Here is a 19,524-nt window from a genome sequence, read left to right as displayed (position 1 = left end):
TATGACGACAAATTTCCGAACTACAAGTCACTTTTCTTTCATGTGCAAGTTACAGCGAAAAACATTAGTCAGGCATTTTTATTTTCATATACCCAAGAAGGTGGTACAGTAGGAAATCAAAATTCTTCTGCTTTTAATCTACTTTATAAGACAAGACTGCCCCCCTCCAGCACTATTGGTATTCCACATGCATAGTCTGAAGCAACTGAAGTGCCAGTTAATGGAAAAGTTAGCTTCTAGTGCGAGAAGTTTACTGTAACATTCTGATATTGCCAACACACCACCTTATCTGAAGTGTTTGATCTTCAAACACTTCTATTTCCTCCGTACGTGGATATAGACGTAACATGTTATTAAACTAGTTGAAATCCTACATAAAACAAGGGGCATAGCATGCTAAATAAATTAGGCTAAAGCTAGCATGAAAATTAATTGCAACACAGTTCTAAGTAGTACATGATGCATGGCTTTATTTTCCCTTTTGTCTACAAGACACATGCACACTTAATAATTTGACTCTCTAATGTTAGAACAAGCACCTTAAGGATATGCATGACTTAAAAAACAGCCAAGACAAGTAGTAGAAAATGCATTTTATTTATATGGAAAAGGCTACATTTAGATTTTTAAAAGGTCTGTGATAGTGTTATGTTGCTCACATGTCAAAAATCATTTGTGAATAGCAACAAAACGGTTACGTATCTTTCTACATAGCAGTGCAATTAGTTCACATTGCAATAAAATTAAGTCAAGTATGCAACAGAATCAAAACCGAGTGTTTCTCCATAGTCAGCATACAAAGAATTACAGTGCAAAGATCATTTTAGGTTTTAAGAAATCTGCAGTCACTCTTTAGAATATCCTTACGGGTGGGATACTCCAATTATTTTCATTACTAGCAGTTGTATCTTGTCAATACTGTGCACAAGCAAGTAAGTCTAAAATGAAATGACTTGCATGGTAAATAAAATATGTAGTCTATACAGTAAAAAAGTACAAATTATGTAAGTGAACTAACAAAATGAAATTTGAACACACTTATGAAACAGACAACGTACTTTAAGGACACACATACAGTATTCATCACATAAAAACAGCTACTTTTTCCAGCAAAAATAATTTGGTTGCTTTACAACTGCATTATGGATCTTGTAGTCTGAAGATGCAGATGTCCAACTCTTAAAAACCGTAACAAATGTCTTCTGCAAAGCATACAAAGAGGATAAATATTCTTATCACAGTCATAAGGTTATTTTTGGAAGTTTGTTCTCCCTTGCTCCAGAAACACACTTAAATGGGTGAAAAAAATTCAAGGGGCATCATGATACATTTCAACAGTAAACTGTGCTCCATTTCCTTCTAATTTTGAAAAAAAACCCTAGAATTTACAGTACTCTGTGGTATATGAAAAAGTCTTCACAAGTTTACATTGCATATTTCTGAGTCCATTCTCTGGCATGTCTGTTGTATCTGTACGTACAGAAAGAAGGCATTACAGTGAAGAGCTGTTAGTGATACATTGACAATAGCCACATATTTACTTAATACAGATGTTACTGAGCTTTTCACCTCTTAGCATTGATTCAAATAATGTTAAAATAGTCAAAAAAACCAAGAAACACATATCCACTGCATGTTCAGTTTCTAAGGCTACCTATCAAAAGCTCATTAGTCTCAAACTCAAAACAAAGCTCTCCAGTTTCTATCAAAATGCATATCATTCTGCATACTTAGTTAGCATTTCACATCTGGTTCCCTTATATGTATCTTAACAGGAATTTGTTGTCAGTTGTTCCTAAATGTGTATGCTATTAGCAGTCTGACAAAGTTCACACATTTTAGTTGCATAAAATTCAGTATAATTAGCTGGTTTTGAAAAGGGGAGGATAAGAAGGCACAGTGATTTTTTTTTTTTTTTTTATTCTCCATTTTGCATTTCAGAAGCCTGAAAGGAAAATTTCCTGAAAAGCATTTTTTACTTAGATTTTAAGTGTTGGGTCTTTTCCTTCTGATATGAAGCTGACTAGCACTCCCAAAGGTAAATGTCCCTAGAGAGTCAACAACTTTCTCCCTGGTCCTCACATTTGTTACATTCCACGCTTCAGACTAAATTCACTTTCTTCCATGTCTTCTAGAAAAAACGGTGACAAGTTTTTAAATCCGTTTCTTAAGATCCATATAGCAACTCACATGCCATCTGGTTTTATTCTTAAGAATATGCTACCATACAAATCTTTGGGTTTTTACTTAGAGTAAAATACCCATAGATAAATGCTCAGGGATAACTAGACACATCTTTCATTTTCTAAATCCAAGCTGAGATTAAAAAATGTAATAGGTGATCAGCATCAGAAGATAAAGCTATAGTCAAGACTACATGTTCTCTCACTTTCTCCAGCAATGATTACATTTCAAGTTTGGGAGATAAGAGAAATATCCCTTGCTCACTTCCTTCAAAAACAGGAGGCACAATAGCTGAAATCACTACTAAGTGAGTGCATGGACAAAAGCTGAGACACAAATGGGCAGAAGCTGAGGCACAACATCCTCAACTTGAACACTACCTGCTTTGCAGTACAAGCCACAGAGTTCAAGCACTTTGGAAGTGGGTTATGCGGTTTGATTATATCGGACATCGAACTGTCAAAAAAAGGCCATTTTAGTAATTCTTAACTCTAGGGAGAAAAAAACTAAACCATAGGCTTCCATGTAACTTCTACATCACTCCTCCTCTATCCAGTCCTCAAGGAAAAAGCAATACTCAGAAATGTTCACGGACCTGTGATAAGCAATGAACCACAGGCCATTAGCATGCACTGCAAGAAGTCTTCAATGGCTGATTACTAAAAAGTAGGTACCAAACAATTTCTCAGTCAATTAACCAGAAAGTCAAAAATCCTCCTGGTTATCACATACATTCCACACAATCTGTAGCAAAGAGTCTAGCAATTAAAATAGGTTACCAAAAAGCAGCTGAAGTACCAAGGATAAAAAGCCTGCCCCAAACTAAATCCATAACCTTTTCCACAGCTTGAAGAAATAGTCAGATGAACGGCAGCAGTTAGGCTGTCTATGAATGTGCTGCATGGCTATGACTACTTAATTTATTGTCAAGGCCACCAGAAAATGTGACAAATTCATTTTGTGGAAGGTTATTCCATTCTTGGCAGATTAGGACTGGATGTATTTGGAAAACCTTAGAGACTCCTATTCCTCGTTATTATCCTAAACTGATCTTGTGTTTCAGAATGTCTTAATCCCACACACACCCCTAGAAAATCCACAGGTGCTAAAACCCTGTTACAGAAGACAGCTCGGGCCATAATGATAGACTGTAGACTATGTCCTGGATTGTGCTCAAAATGCCTATAGCAGAGTTCAATGGAATCTCCCAGTGGCATGCAAAATATTTGCTTCCTGGCTCACTGATTCTATAACCTTTTCCATGAATAATGTTTTTCAAGTTTGTAAGCCCAGGACAAACAGGTAGCTGATATATCAGCAGAAAGCAGCAAAGATGGAACATCCCCCACAGGTAGTATTCCATGGAACTGAAACTCCATGGAACCCTTTGGCAATCATGTAGTCTTTAATCTGTTGAATAAAGAGCCTGAGCTTCCTGCCCCCCACAACTGCAACAAACTCTTAAGAAATCAATGCATCACTCCTTAGATATCCATAAATGTCACTATTCAAAGCTTGAGTGGCAAAAGGAGTCACTCTAGGTACTGCTTGAGAAAGAAACCCCGCTATGCCAAGCATTGGGCTTGCTAGTGACCTCTAAACCCTGTTACCTGATACTGTGAGGGTTCTGCCACGTATGTAGTTATAAGACAGTATTTCAAAGCCCTCCTTGGGGGTGATGTACAACAAGGAGTCAGTAAGCCTTAAAACTGAACTTTAGGAAATCCACACTGTAAGTAAAAGACCCCAGCATAGATGTTTCACTCAGTATAGCACTTTTAGAGTTAAAACTCCTCAAATGAAAATCACGTTTGGTCCAGAAGCATATAATGCTTCAGTTATGTGCTGTCCACGTTACCTACCCAAAATCAGAAACTTCCTGCAAGTTCTACAGCTGTTCTAGAAAGTAAAAGAGGTCCTTTTCCTCTGTGAGATGCTGCAAATTGCAATAAATGTGACAATGGTTCTTAGCAATAAACAGAGCTGAATATTAGTCTATCCTACATTTAGACAATTGGATCAAAAACACGTTTGTTGTTCATACTTCACATCTTAAAGGCATAGGTTTTACAACCAAAGGATCACAGTAGCAACAAATGATTTTCCATGCAATGAATATTAACACACAACACAGAAGTGTGAATGTTTTATGCAACTAAGTAAAAAAAAAAAAATGAAGTAGCCAACAGCTGTGTATGCCTACAGCTTCCTGCTTGCCATTCCACTGATAGATATTTTCAAGATTTAAAAATCTAATCCTGTAGAAATCTATGAAGACAGTATCTTTAAAAGTTAAGGTAGAAGGTGCATAGCAGAAAACCAGCTGCAAGCACCACACAAACAAATACATATATGTTATACTCACTTTTCCTTGTCTGACTTGTAGATCTGTGCAATATCCGGTACTAAAGGATCATCTGGATTAGGATCACAAAGTAAGGAGCATATGGACAATAAAACTAAATAAAAGAAACACTAGATTAAACAAGTTAGTTTGCTTCATTTCTATAATCCTTTAATATATTCCAGTTCACTGGAGGAAGGTGGTGGAAGGGAGATTGGAAAGAGAATTAGTAATAAGCTTTCACATAGCAGTTCTGCTCAGAAACGTTGACCTAGCATCATTTTTCTAGGTCTTGAGTAAACAACACCTGAAACTAGCCTAAAGAATTTGCAACCCATGGACCTCTACCTTTTGTAATGATCTCTCCCCCATGTTTTAACCTATGAGCATTAAACAAACTACAGACTACAAAATTACCTATAAATATTTGATCAAACTAAGCTCTTCCATCTACAATTATTTAAGATAATTAATATTGTTCATGTTTCACTTCCATGCAATACTCTATTTGTGCATATCCTTCTCCACTTCTGGTCTGACAGTTACTCCCTCCTTCATATGAATATTTCACTTAATTTGATAGAAGTGTGACTTCCATTTGGAGAAAATACTTCATCAGTATTCTATGCAGGTATTAATTTATAATTCCATATTCATTTCCTGGTATTGAACCAAGGGTATTTGAGCTTTCTAATATTTTCAGTCCATATTTTTCAGGAAATTTCTATTTTTACACTCAGAACTAATATGAATACAAGAGTATACAGTTAAACAATTCTAACATGTAGTGAAAGGGAATTTGTTGCTACGGTGAGAATCTGCTGTAGGATATGAGTGTTTTTCTGTGCTTTGTCTTGTAATAAGAGAGCCCGGACTAACATCTGTTGTCAGCTGCAGCAAGTTCGACGACTTCATACTGACATATTGCATTTTATCAAGTGCCAAATACAACAGCAATATTAGAAAATCAGATTAGAATACCTGGTCACACCAATCAAAGGTGCTATCGGTACGCTGTAATCCTTTGATTCAGTAAAACAAGAGCTATAAAGGAGAAACTTCCAGTTTATGAAATATATAATGTGCAAGCACATTAAAAGCACGTCAAATCAGAACTCATAAGACCAGAAGACCGTTCCTCTTTATAACTGAAGGAATGCTCAACAAGTAAAGACACAGAAAAGTACTGAAGACCTAAAAACTGAAAAAGTTTTCAGTTGTAAATGCAAACTGTTAAACATAACTGCCAACTCTTATTTGCTAAATACCTTCTAAATAACTAGAAACAAGCCAATTTTTTTCTCAGCAATAAAACAATCAGCCAATTTCTGTGGAAATTTAATACCAACTACACACAATAGTAATTCATGTCTTCAGCAACTATATCAGGAAACAGTATTAAACTTAGAGTTTATTTAGCTTGTGAGATTACTGCACAGGGATGTTACGTGTGAGTAGCTTTTCCAAGGAGATACAGCAATGGCACTTGCATAGAGCAATTTCCATTGGACGAAAACTTAACAATTTTTTCTTTGCTTGTACACCAAATGCAATGACACTGTTCTCAAGAGACACATGGTTTAGAGAGCTCTCAAGCACATAAGCAAGACGTGATACTGTTTAACCTTTTGAGTCACATGAAAACTTTCTGTAATATGGCTGACTACCAGTGTGCCTAAGCATTTTGAAGATGGGTGAGAAAAAACGACGATAGCACCTTTTAAGCAGCTTTTGAATGCCTACAACAAAGGAACCGCTTAACTGTAGCCTCAATGTTCAAAAAAATCTACAGTGTTCAACTTCAGAAAGTTTAACTACAGGACTAGAATATTTTAATAAATCTTTTACCGATTACTTTGAAAGCAGCTATATTTTAAAATAGTCATCTTACAGAGGAATGCAAACCAGAATAATTCATCTCATTTTAAAATAAAGCATAATTCAGACTTTAGCCCACACAAGGATGCTCAGGCAACACAAAGAGCCATCAATAAGCACTCAGGCAAGCCCACACTCGTCAGTATCAGGGTTTTGCATTTACACCCAAATTCATTTGATTTTGAAGCTCTCTCAACCAGTCTCTCCTCAGTTCTGCATGCACAGTCAGCTGTAATACAGAAGTTGCATTTCAGGCTATTTGGGTATTTGTTATCTTACTCAACTTGTTTTAGAACATTTCTTCACCATGCACATAATATTGTATGTAATGTGACACTCCAAATAAACTGTGTAAGATCTCGGATCATAACAAGAATTCCAATGGATTTTGCCACTTCTGTAACAAGCAGGCTAAACGCGTTCCCACTCGTCACCCTTAGACGGTGCAGTAATACACAAAAAAGCACCGTGGAAACATATGCAATTTCATAAATTCATTAGCAAATCTGCGAGTTTACCTTTAGATACAGTCAGAGCTGGTGACCATTGCGATCTCAGGATATCAAGACAAATACTCCCATTACTATTTATGTTTGGGTGGTATATTTTTGTTGTAAAAGCAATCTGGAATAATAAATAAAACAAGTAACAACATTCTATTTATTACATTTGGAACCCTTAACATTGTCCCTTCAGTTCCAGTCATACTAGATCTGCCAAAATAATCTATTGTACAGTCTCATTTGTTCATCCCCTATGAACATGTATCCTATGGCTGCCCCTTCTGGTTTTAACTTCCAAAATTAAGCTTCAAACAACTAAGACATAGAAACAAAGCTTTGACCAGAAAAATTGCACAAGTTTTGAGAGAAAGGACTTACCTTTGGTGGTTTGAAAGGATAGTCTGTTGGAAAGTGTACTGTGAGAAAAAATACTCCCCCTTGATATGCACTATCAGGCTGGGGAAAAAACCAAAACAAACAAAACATATATTAATATATTGCAGTTATTTTGGAGCTTCCTTTCTGAACGCAGATAACCTCCCAAAGCTATGAGTATCACAGAAAATCCTTTTTTCCCCCAGTACACAGCCCATGTTATGGGTCACAGCCCACTATGGGCTGTGTACTGGGAAGGCACAGAGGGAACTGGACCCTCCAACTGGCTTGCAGAGCTATGGTAGAGCCAACCATGGCTACTACTGCAGTGGCGCAACATGCTACTGGGTGCTGCCCTTCTTGGGGAGAGCAGTGTTTGACTGGTGGAGCTACAAAACTGCTGATCCATCAGCTCCACTGCACCAAGGAGAATACAAAACCCCAAGCCAGTCTTCCAAATCCTGCCTCCGTGCAATACCACAGCTGCTCTGATCCTCCTCCATCCTTAAGCTACAAATATACTTACCTTAAGAAGCGGTTTCTCTTTGCAGATGCAAAGAGTAGGATTTTCCAACATAATTCAGCTGATCATGATGACATCAGGGAGTTTTAAAACACACAACATCTTTGTGACCTGTACAAATCTGTGAACATGCATTTTGTTAGAGAACATGTGCACAGGTTTACGTCCAGGTTGCACACAGTTAATAGATAGAAATAACTTTGTTGCAGTCATCTGTTGAGGAAATCTTTAATTTTTATTGGCTAGACCAGCGAGGGGAAAGTCTCAATGCTAAATGATAGAGAGCAAGTGCTGCCATTTCTGATTAAGGGAAGGAGAAGAAAACCTTTCTCATTGCTTGGTAAGTTTAAACCAGCAACGTAGGAACTCAGCCTCAGCAAAGCTGCAGCTGATCAAGTTTCTGGGTTTTCTTATGGAAGCAAAGGCAAACTGTTTTTTAAATAAAATGTTTACCTTGGAAATGAGCAAAATTACAGTTTTAGAGATGGATATAAGAGGTAAAGTCACAAATGGTCCACTAAGCCATGTCGTCTTACACACTCAAAACACAGACAGTGTTGCAACACAAGGCAGGTTATATATAGTACTGCTAACAAGTCAGCATTAGGTAACATCAGAAGAGATTGCCGCTGTACTTCCATTTAGGTTTGAAAGGACTGCTTGCATGCATACTAAATGGATTTGTCAAAGTTAAAATAAGCTGAAGATGAGACAAATTCAGTGTCAGACAAAAGGCAAAGCGAAGTCACAGTATGTTTTGTGAGTAAGGTATGTAAGACAAATTGATGATGCCCATAGACAGGAGATGAGGTTACCCTACTTCCACACATAGGAAGTGAATTCTGAAGGTAAGCTTTAGTCCTGTGCTTCCCTCAGGCCATCAGGAAACATGAAGGATATGCATCCCTATTTCCTTATACTATCAAGACAAAGGATTAACATGCCAACTGTGTTCTGTTCTTGTTGGCAGATCTGGCTGAGAAAGGTTCACAAGAGATGCTCATTCTTATCTTTAACTAGAGAAATCTGAGGACCCTGAAGCAAAGAAAAGAGTATCCTCCACTACAGAATATGGAAGGTGAACTGCAAGCTCAAAGAAAAAATAAAAAAGGAATTTAAGTTTTGATTTATGTGCTAGTACTTTCCTTACTCAGCTCATCAGAGTCATTCAAGGCAGAGACATTATTGGTGGCAGCCAGCACATAAGCTTTTGTTAACTTTTAACTTCTCTGCTGTTTTGCCATTCACCTTTAAGCAGCACAGAAGGGCAAGGGTCACAATGACTTTGTATATGAAAGAACATAGTTCTCAAAGAAAAATGTCAAAAACATTAGTATTCTACAGAAAAACTTGTCACAATCATTTCAGTTGCTGCTGGGCCATTGACAAGTTGGACAACAGCCTCCAGCAAATTAGTAACTCATCTTTCACTGCTTCAGAGCAGCTGTGCTGAAAATGCAGAAATAGCCTCAAAGCAGTCACAATTCCACTTTTCTCCACCATCTGATGCTTCATCTTAATGGATTAAGTATTGTCTCAAAATTTCAACTCATACAGTGGTTCAGCTCATCATCTGAACCAGAAACTCTTCTTTCCAAATTAGTAAGACCAAAGCAAAACCGCTAGGAATACAAACTCCTTACCATGATACTAATAAACACCCCTTCCCTCAGGTCATATTGTTCTGTATTCTTTACACTGAAACCATTTTCAGTTTTCCTTTAAGACTTTCAGTTCTTAAGTCATTTCCTTGACTGGAGACATAAATGGGATCTTTAGAGATCTCCCTCAACCCAAGGAAAGCAGGCCTTTCTCACACAGAAACCAAAAGTACCCACAATTGCTGGTCTACAGTTTGCAAAAGCCATCTGTTTTTGTCAGAGCCGCATCACAGCCACCAAATCAGCTCTACCTAAAAGCCCCCAAATAACCCTGTGCAACATCACTCTTGTTTACAGTTATCAACTTTAACACTGAATTACACGCACTCTTCCTCCTTTCAGATGTATGAATCTTCCAGAATTGAAATGTTCATCTTTGAAAAGTCAGCTTTTCACTTTGCAGCCCACATCACCAATTCAAACATCGCAGCTAACTGATTAAGCACTCCTAACTTCATGAAGAGGACAGATTTTTGAACAGTTACAGAAAGAAACCAAGAACAACAATACCACCCAGATCTTTAATATGTACATAGCTCAGCTGAATTTGACTGCCATGTTTACAGAAACCCAAACAAATCCTTCCACAGCAAAAAGGGAAACAAGGTCTACTTTAAGGGGCACGAATTACATACTTACAGGTCCCATTATTGTTGCTTGCCAGTGAAACACTGAAAGTGAAAAAAATACAACAATTAAGAGATTTTCCCAAGCTTTTTCTTAACCAAAATAGTACATTGTCGTAGTTGAACTTATGAAGAACTTACAGTCATCGCCAACAGGTCCAGCAGAACAGTGGGCTGGTGGGTCTCGCTGCAAATCACTTAGTTCCTGTAAGAAACACACAAATATTTGAGAGACATCTACATGAAAATACACACCACTCAGCAGCATCACTTCAAAATGAGAACGCGAGCAGCTTTTATTGAATAGACCTGTGGTATTTTTAAAGAAATAACACCTGAGATGTCCACTGACATTGAAAGGGTTTTTTTGCCACACAGCTCTGCAGCAGAAGACAACATTGTGCTATAAATTAATATCCGAAAGTATTTATAAGAGTTACAACCAAGTTCATAATAAGCTGGATATACTGAAATAGAGACAGAAAAACAAAAGAAAATGGAGGGTTTCTTGATTTCCCTATAAACTCACCACTTAATTCAGAAATGTATGCACTAATCTGACTGCTCCTCTAGCTTTTGATTTTACAAAAGCTTCTTGTATTGGCCTAATCTATGTACACGAGCTGAGTTAAGCTAGCTCATAAAATGTTTGCAGTCTGCCTCGAGATGAATATAAAGATAACATAAAGGTTCCTAAGCAAACTAGAAAACAAAGGAAAAATATTAGCTCCACATCTTATTTACCATACCTTGATTTAATTCCCTGCATTTTTTTTTCCAAAATAACTGCTAAAAAAAAAAACCAAGAAAGTTGAAATTTAAGAGAAACATTCAAAGAAGCTTTTGCATGTCAACTGATTTATTTATCTTGCAGAAGTCCACACAGTCCCAAATAAGTTAAAGTTATTATTTAATTATACAAAACCAGCTCAGCTTTTCATATAATTTATCATTACTATATCCAATTCAAAACAAGCCAGGCATTAATGTTGGTTCATTTGCCTTGTTTAATTTATTATACCACTTTCGATGCCTGAATTTTTACTGTACTAATAACAAAAAACTTCTTCCAATTCTAAGCTGATAGGAACAGTGCTGTGATAAGTTTAACAACTACGTGTAAATACTTCCATTGAAATAAACTAAAAGATGTGTCCTAAGCCACTGTTCATCAGTCAACTAATTACTCAAAACATACAGAAATTATTTAAGTCAACAATAGACATAAGCAGGTCTGCAAGTATCTCCTGGATTTTAGCCTAAGGAGCAACAGTGGAAACATTTCTACCCAAAAATCATTAGTCAAGACAACTACTTCCAAAATCAATGTTTAATTCGGAACTAAGTTTAACTCAAATGTAGAATTTGCGTACATAGAGGGATCAGACCTTACGTACAATTTGAAGGGTTAAAACTCTGCACTTCTCAACTGCTATGATATATTTATCCATTTACGACATCCCATAAACATTTCAACACACCCAGTTCTCCCTTCAAGGGACCCAACTTACCATGGACCTAGCACCTAAATTCAGGCACACTTCTTATAGGTCCACTCTTGGCCCTGAATTTGAAGTCAGGCACTGCAATGTATCTTCAGCCAGGTAATACAGTAGTAACGTTACTACTTGCTCTGAAATCACTCCTCACAATCTTGGCGATTTAAAATAAGAGACAATTATTTGATATATGCTGAAATATCTCAGGTTGCCAACTAGCATTCTTGTCTGCCCTCAATGTTATTCTGTTGGTGAGACTGTGTGCTGGTCCAGAAACAACATTCCAGGCCAGACTTTGACTAATAAAGGCAATAGCAAAACCCTCTAAAAGTGCAGTTCCCTTTTTAATCGGAGGATTCAAATTTCACTAAGGGAGTGATAAAGAGAACCAGTAATCTATGCAAAGCCAAGTCCTTGCCAGTACACGAAGGGAGTCAACAAGTCTCAAATTTCCAGGAATCACAAGCAGGACAGTTACAGCCACTATCTACTCCAATTTGCAACTCACAATCTAACCAACAAGCGATTAAGTCTTGCACACCCACTAAAAAAGAGCCAGCTACATGAGACTGTTAGCCAAAACAGAACTCAAAGCCTAGAAATCACCTGTTTTATAGCAGTCATGGCTGACTACTAAATTAAAGGCAATGACAGGAAAAATATGTAGCTTAACTCTTCAGAAAGCCTCCAAAATAGATGCAAACATTCATTTATGCATACACGAACTGCTAGGCAAGCACTTAATTTTGGAGCTGCAAGTCCATAACAGTACTCTCATTTGTTAGATTCTCTCCTCGAGATCTTTACATACCCCAAAACCACACAAATTGGGTTTTTCATAGGTACATATGTACTTCAGAATTGGTAGGAACTGGGGAAGGCTCCTCAGGCATATACCTTCAATTTGTTCCATGATAAAATCATTTGTGTCCATGATAAAAACAAACATGTTTTTAATCATACCTTGATGAGACCCAGAACTATCAACTCCTGTTATTAATATTTCCCTAATAGTGATGAAGAAAATGTTCTCTTCAACCAACTTCACTAAATGAGAGCAACATTCACAGATACATTCAGAGAGCTTCTGCAGCTAGGAAACAAAGCCAGACCAAACGTCAAAAACCTGATAGAGCAAATTCAAGCCGTATTTTCCAATCATAAGAAATAATGTATTGATATTAATGCGGTTTAAAAATACAAATGTTAATATGATCAAACTTTGTAAATGGGGTTTGACAGTGTTAACTGTTTGAGCTTTTACATACAGAAGCTCAGATCAAGCTGTGATAAAAACAAAGATCTATTCAGCTTTATACTGTTAATTATGCTGTTTAAGCTTCATATTCAAAGCAAAATTATCTGGAGAGCTGTAAGATTTAGGCTTCAAGCTTTCCTACATCTTTTGAAGTGGTGCAAGGAGATAGAATGTCCCCCACGAGTCAGGCTGACTTGCCAGTGTCCAGAGCCAAACACTGCAGAAGAGTTGTGATGATTCTCTAGAGTAAATAAGCGTAGAAATACTGCTTCAACACTTTACATATTCACAAAAGAATGAGATGTTGAATACAAGAATTCTCTACACAAAGCAGCAAAGATGCTTTTCACAAGAAGCCCGAAACCTTGCTGCATCAAGAGACAAGTCCATAGAGTTGCAAAGCCCAACGTGCTGAAACCTCATCAAGAATTGCAAGAGAACTGTATGTAAGGCATTATACAGACAACACTGAAGATTTCCCTGTACTTTTAAGTTAACTGGTTCCAGCAGTTTTGTCCATGTTTTATGGATTATCACCACGTAGCTGCATGATGCAGGTCTGGTTCCTTCAAGGCCTTGTCTACACTGACATTTTTAGTTACTGGCATAGAAAATGCCGGTGCAAGGCTTTGACCGACATAGGCTAACAAATGTCATCTACAACTCAAAGCAGCGCAGATCCAGTTTCGAAAGAGAAAGTCAACACTACAAATTACAGCGTACACTGGTGCAATATCTTTTATGAGAATATACACAACCAAAATTTTGATTTTGTAATTTTTCAGAAGATGCAAACAGAAGTATCAGTTATTTCAAACACTGGTGAATGTCACAGCATAAACGCATCTGTCAAGAGCTCCACCACATGCCACACTATCCCAATACAGCCAGGATAAACTTTTTACAGAGAAGGCAGCTAAGTTGAGGACACTGGTAGGACTAAATCTTCTAATCCTCTCAAATATAGGAAATATTACTGAGTAGAAGAGAATACTGTCAATTCTATGTCTCTAACTGGTTGCAAGAGTAAACTATTTCTCCTATTTGTAACTACAGAACAGCAGCAGAGCACAAAAGTAAGCGGGATCCATGACCAGGTGTGACTAACAATTTAGCGTAATGCTAAACAACAATTACTGGAGATAGACAGAGCAAAACTTCCAAATTATCATCTTTCATTGCACCAGACACACTGCGTAATAGCTCTGTGGGCAGCACGAGACAAAAAATTTTTAAGTCAAGTTTAACAGATGTAAAACACCTGCTATGGTAAGCTGCGAATGCTGGGAATATTTCTGAACGTGCAGACTAGTGCTCTTTGTCAAAGTATAATACAGGATGTGTTTCATGGAAGTATAAAGTTGGTGAAGACTAGGAGGCCAGTTGAACAATTACATGCTTCATTAGCAGCCAGGCTTCTCTCCTAAAAAGCTACTAGAACAAGATTGTAAAGGATACTTTGACAAGAAGGAGATAAATATTCTCAGCGTAGTACTCATTGGCACTCAATGGCATGAGTAGTAACAAAAAAAAAAAGCAAGGCCTAAAAATGTCTCCTTTTTTCCAGTTAAAGAAAAAAAGTAGTCAGAAAAAAAAGACTGTAGACTATCGAAGACCAAAATAAACTGCAGGCAGCATCACTAAAAGCTATTTTAATTCTTTAAGTGACACAAAACCACAACCAGAGCCTTTTTTAAAAGACCATTAGACCATTATTTTAAAAAATAGGTTTTTATATTTGCCAGCCAATGTTCTTCATTTCTTGCACAAAATGCACTGTAGACCACAGGCTCACTTCCTAACAACTTCATGCATAGACTGCTGCTATTATATTAATGCTGTTTGGAACCATCCGTCAAAAAAAACCCAAAACAATCCCAAAAAACAACAAACCAGTGCTCATACCTAGACTAGTTAAAGGATTCTCTGTTCTTCATAAATTTGGTGAATGTAAAGCAAATATTTATCATAACATTTCTTGATATAAAGGTAAGTCTAGTAATAAAGTATATATATTCTATTTTTATGCATTGTTTCAATGCAAAAAAATATTGTTGTGATATCACAACTGATGCTTTGAAAGCTAAGTAAAACATATTACAGATCCAAAAAAGACATTTCCTTACTATGTTTATTACCATCCAAAGGAAGCATGCGACTCAACAGTTTAAAGTCAAAATCTAAACTACAAGTATTGATAAAATTTGAGTTACTTCAGTCAATTTAGAGTAACATAAATATCCAAGTCAGTACCTCCTGTTAGTCTACACATATACGAAACACATACTGAAACAAACAGACATCTAGTTCACTGACATACCTAAATGTCTGAATGCTTCTATTCTTACTGAGTTGTGGGAGAAAAACAATCAAGCACTATGCATCAAGATAAAAAACAACAGCTGTTTTTAAACCAGTCTTCAAATATGTCATAAAATAGTTTGGCACTGCTTTAAAAATCGCTTCTAAATCCATTTTTAAAAAGTAAACCAAAAAGTACAACAAAAGTAGCTACTGGGTTTGTACGGATTTCAAAACAGCCTCAGCCATTAACAAACACAACATCAACCCCTCATTAACACTAGAGGAGCACTCAGAACTGTAGGATTTATGATGAAAACAATCTCCTCAACTGTCATGCTGAGCTGACAGGACAGCAAACTCGCAATGAGGTATGTAAACAAAGGATTCAGAACAGGAACCTCAGAAAAGCGGTTCTGCACTGGGCAGATGGGCAGAACTGACCTGTACACTAACTTACATAATTTGTCAGCCTGAATTATTTTCTACCTTGCACAAAAGCCCTGATGTCTCAGTTTCCAGAGGCGGTAACAATAAAGGCTTCTTTGCAAAATATCCCTTCCCAATTGAAACCTACACTATTAGTTTTGTTTTCATAATTTGCAACATTTGGAATTTACAATGCCCACAAAAACGTGGGTTATTCTTTCATTGGTGCGTCATAGACTACAGAGAGGCAACTCCAGCCCCAAGGAACATTTATTCTGCCGGAGCGCAGCCTGAAGTTTTTGACAGCACAGACACATACTGCCTTTCTTTCACGCTATGGCAGAGTAAAGCACTGACAAGGTAAAAGAATACAGACTCCTCAGCTTAAGATGAATAAGAATCCCCCATCCTTCCAAGAACTCCAAGATTAATTTGTCATGGAGCTGGCACTGACAGCTGCGCTTACACCCCAGGGCTTGATGTCCTCACTGCTCTTCCACCCTCAGCACTACATTCATGCACTTCCATATGCAATGATCAGCTTGCTTGTTTGCTATTCAGTTGCTCCTATTTTAAGACAGCTCCCAAGGACAATACATCTTTCCATTATGAGCGTATAGTCCTGAAGTCTGCAGGCTGTCCTCCTTTGGGAGTCCCTCAAGGCAGATCCATGAAAGACGGGATGAAACCACAGAGATCACAATGGCAATACTATTTAGAAATTGGAGTCCGAACCAGTATGAGACAAAAAATGCTTACTCACATTTCTACGTATTACAGCTTTGCTTCCTCTGTAGGCACTATCATCCCGAACACATATATTATCAAAATTACTGTGAACAAACACTCAAGCTTGCCACCAAAATCCCTTAGCTGTGTTAAAGCACAATTCTGAACCACCCTAAAACCACCCAAGCTTAACTTGAGACAGTATATCTAGATTGACAAGCTCCCAAGTAAGACCATTGTGTTTTCTCACAGCACTTTGTTCTCCAAAGAGTTCCTCTAGGCACTGAAACTATGACATCCTTGTGGCATTTCCTCTATGCCAGATCTTATCCCTTCCTACCCTTGAGATACAACATAGCTACCAACCTTTATAGCCAGTCTGAAACATCAGGAAGTTAGATGAGATAAACACACCATCATACAAATACGTTTCATAATTTTCAGGAGAGCTCAACATATTATAGTGACATCAAGATACACTTGTCTTTTCAAACTTTTGCTCTTCATTCTAACTTTCGATTTGAAACAATCCTACTTCCTTGCCACTTTTCTACTTCTGCAAAGGCAGGCTCTTGGCCAAATTCCTCTAGTAGTATTTTTTTCTTACCCTGGAAAGGCAGCCGATAATGATGAAGATAGTTAATGAAAAAAAGAAAACCAGCAACAGTAATTCCTGCTGCAAACTAGAAGCAAAAGGTAACCAGTTCTGAATCTAACCTCAACTCTTCTGGTAGCTCCTTCCCTGACATCTCTTCATGTTTCAGACCGAAGTTATTGCGTAATCAGGAAATCTTATACTACCTTGAGAGCAGCATCCTGGTAAACATTTCTTCATTTTCAAAGACTGGAAACAGAATCTAATAAGGCTAACAGGATGAAAGATACTTTTTCATAAATAGTCTACCTATAAATTTCATATATATTGAACATGAAGCTTTTAAATGCCACATTAAAAGAAGTTGTGGCTTTCCAATGTGTACATGTAAGTCTCTAAAGCAGAAAGAAACATTACACAGGGAACACGTTAAGAGAAAAATACGGAGAACAATCCTGTTCTAGATGGACCTCATTTGGAAGACTTCAACTACCACTCCATCTCAAAAATACCAGAAGACTACCAGACTTTCCACCTTCTCTTTGTCTGTTCACGTTAGCAGAACGAAACTGAACAAGAAGAGTAAAGAGAAGGTATTCAGAACGATCCTCTTCTTATAAACACAAGTGTAAGGAGATAGTCAAAAAAAGGTGGGAAATTAAAAAGCCAAGAAAAGGCAACGCATTCCCATAGTATCTAGAAGCATAACACAGTTATTGCTAGAGAAAATCGCGGCAGCAATTTACTGATAGTTTACATAACGTTCAAATGCAACATTCATAACAAATATATGATATGAAGTGACAAAAATTTCCCCTAATTACCTGTAAAGGCATAATAAGATTTGTAGCGTGAGACCTAACTAGTGACTTTTGGTACAGACCCATCCAAACAACTTTCTATCTATTGTAGGGTATCCCAGACCTGCTCACTGCAGGGTCAACTGGTCATTACAGAAGTCTATTTCTGTAATACCAACATTTTGCAATAGCAAAGGGAATTCAGAACAAGAAATTACATCACAGTCTAGGATGTAGCACAAACACTGACTAAACACAGTGCATCAACAGCAACAAAATACCACGTATTCTATAACATGGCCAATGCGCTACTATTTAACTAGAGCCCTATGTTTACCATCCAGAACGCTTCTTTGGCCGGTACTATACAATGACCAATTAGGTCTTGCCAAACAGTAGGAATCCATAAGTTTAGTCCTCACTTAAAACCTGGCCATTTACAAGTATTATCCAGCAACATTACAACTGGGATACCTTCAAAGGTCACATGAAGTACTGGGCTGACAGCCCTTCCTAATGTGGAAAGCAACTTACGCACAGAGCTAACCAAGCCGTGCACAACTGCAGTGCAACATTTTGGCAACAGATATCTTTCTTACACCTCTACTAAAGATAACTCGTTAAGACAATTTCGCCTTTCACCCAGTACTTTGCAATCCCACGGCTTCGGGAAACAGCGCAGGCGTTTTATTAACACTTTAAAAGATTGACTGGGGGTAGGGGGCCTTCGAGCAGGTGAAGAGTCCCGAAGCCGCAAGCAGACCGACAAGAGCCAGCCTTTCTCCACCTCACGCCCGCTCCGACCAGGACAGCCGCGCCCCTCACGGGGCCGGGCCCCTTCGCCCCCTGAGCCCACCCCGTGGGGCCACGGAACCGGGACCAGCAGCCGGGGGAGGGCGGCGGCATTGACCCGGGCGACGGAGGATGGAAGGACAGCCCCCCCCCCCCCCGCCCCCGCCCGCCCCGGACTGAGGCAACGCAGGGCAACGGCTGTCCGCGACACCTCCCGCAGAGCCGGCAGCCCGGCCCGCCGCTACTCCCGGAGCGCAACGGGACGAAGAGGCCTTCCCATCCCCTTCACCGCGGCTCAGCCCCACTCACTTTCTGTATCCGCTTCAGCGCCATGGGAGCGCGGGGCGGGCGGCGGTGGCGGCGGCGGCAGCGGCGGCCGGGGGGGCGGAGCGGGCGGGTAACGGCATCCGCGCGCGCCAGCGGAGGCGGGGGGGGGGGGCTGGGGGGAGTGAACGGAAAAGGGCCGCAGGGTGGGGCGCGCGCTCCCCGGGCCCTTCGTGCCCGCCTGCGCCTGCGCAGCCCCGGGCTGCTCGCGGGGCGCGCCGGGAAGCGGAGTCCGTGGGAAGAGCGGCGGCGCTGCTGCCCCCTGGCGGCCGGCGGTGCGCACCCCACCCCAGCGCCGGGGGCGGGCCACGTTCCGTGACGCTTAAAATATTTTCTTTCCCGAGACCGGCACTTAAAATTTATTGCACTTTGTGAGTGGGCTTTGTTTTGTGATCTTGTCCTCTCCCTCTGCGGATGCCTGGGAAACTAAAGTACTACGAGGCTGTTTGTGTTCAAAGAACAAAAGGTGGTTGAAGGTCACGTCCTTCACAGGCACTCTGAGACGTGAAGAGGAGGAGACTAACGGCGTGGAGCTTCAGAGTTACGGCACCTGCGGCCGTGTATCGGTAAAAGCCAGATTATCACATTCACAGTGCTGTACAAAAGGAACAGGAGAGGTATGCTGGTTGAAAAGGCTGTTGAGTAGGTCCAAGACTTACTCAGGTGTAAGGCTCTGATAATACGTTTTTTCGGTAGAGACCTG

General features: G+C 39.1%; 1 protein-coding gene across 1 annotated transcript; it reads right to left on the bottom strand.

Moving 5' to 3' along the window:
* Nucleotides 1-1,424: 1,424 nt before the first annotated feature.
* UBE2D1 (ubiquitin conjugating enzyme E2 D1) lies at nucleotides 1,425-18,830 on the bottom strand (the record flags this gene model as incomplete). The annotated part of the gene is made up of 7 exons (XM_082002580.1): nucleotides 1,425-1,470; nucleotides 4,550-4,643; nucleotides 6,925-7,030; nucleotides 7,288-7,365; nucleotides 10,108-10,139; nucleotides 10,236-10,299; nucleotides 18,807-18,830. The coding sequence occupies 7 exons, from the start codon at nucleotides 18,828-18,830 to the stop codon at nucleotides 1,425-1,427; spliced, it is 444 nt and encodes a 147-aa protein (XP_081858706.1).
* Between the last annotated feature and the right edge of the window lie 694 nt (nucleotides 18,831-19,524).

Source organism: Phaethon aethereus (genome assembly GCF_964289735.1).
Source record: "Phaethon aethereus genome assembly, chromosome: 7".
Classification (NCBI taxonomy): domain Eukaryota; kingdom Metazoa; phylum Chordata; class Aves; order Phaethontiformes; family Phaethontidae; genus Phaethon; species Phaethon aethereus.
Note: the sequence above shows the minus strand (reverse complement) of the source record. Positions and strands in the feature narration are given on the sequence as shown.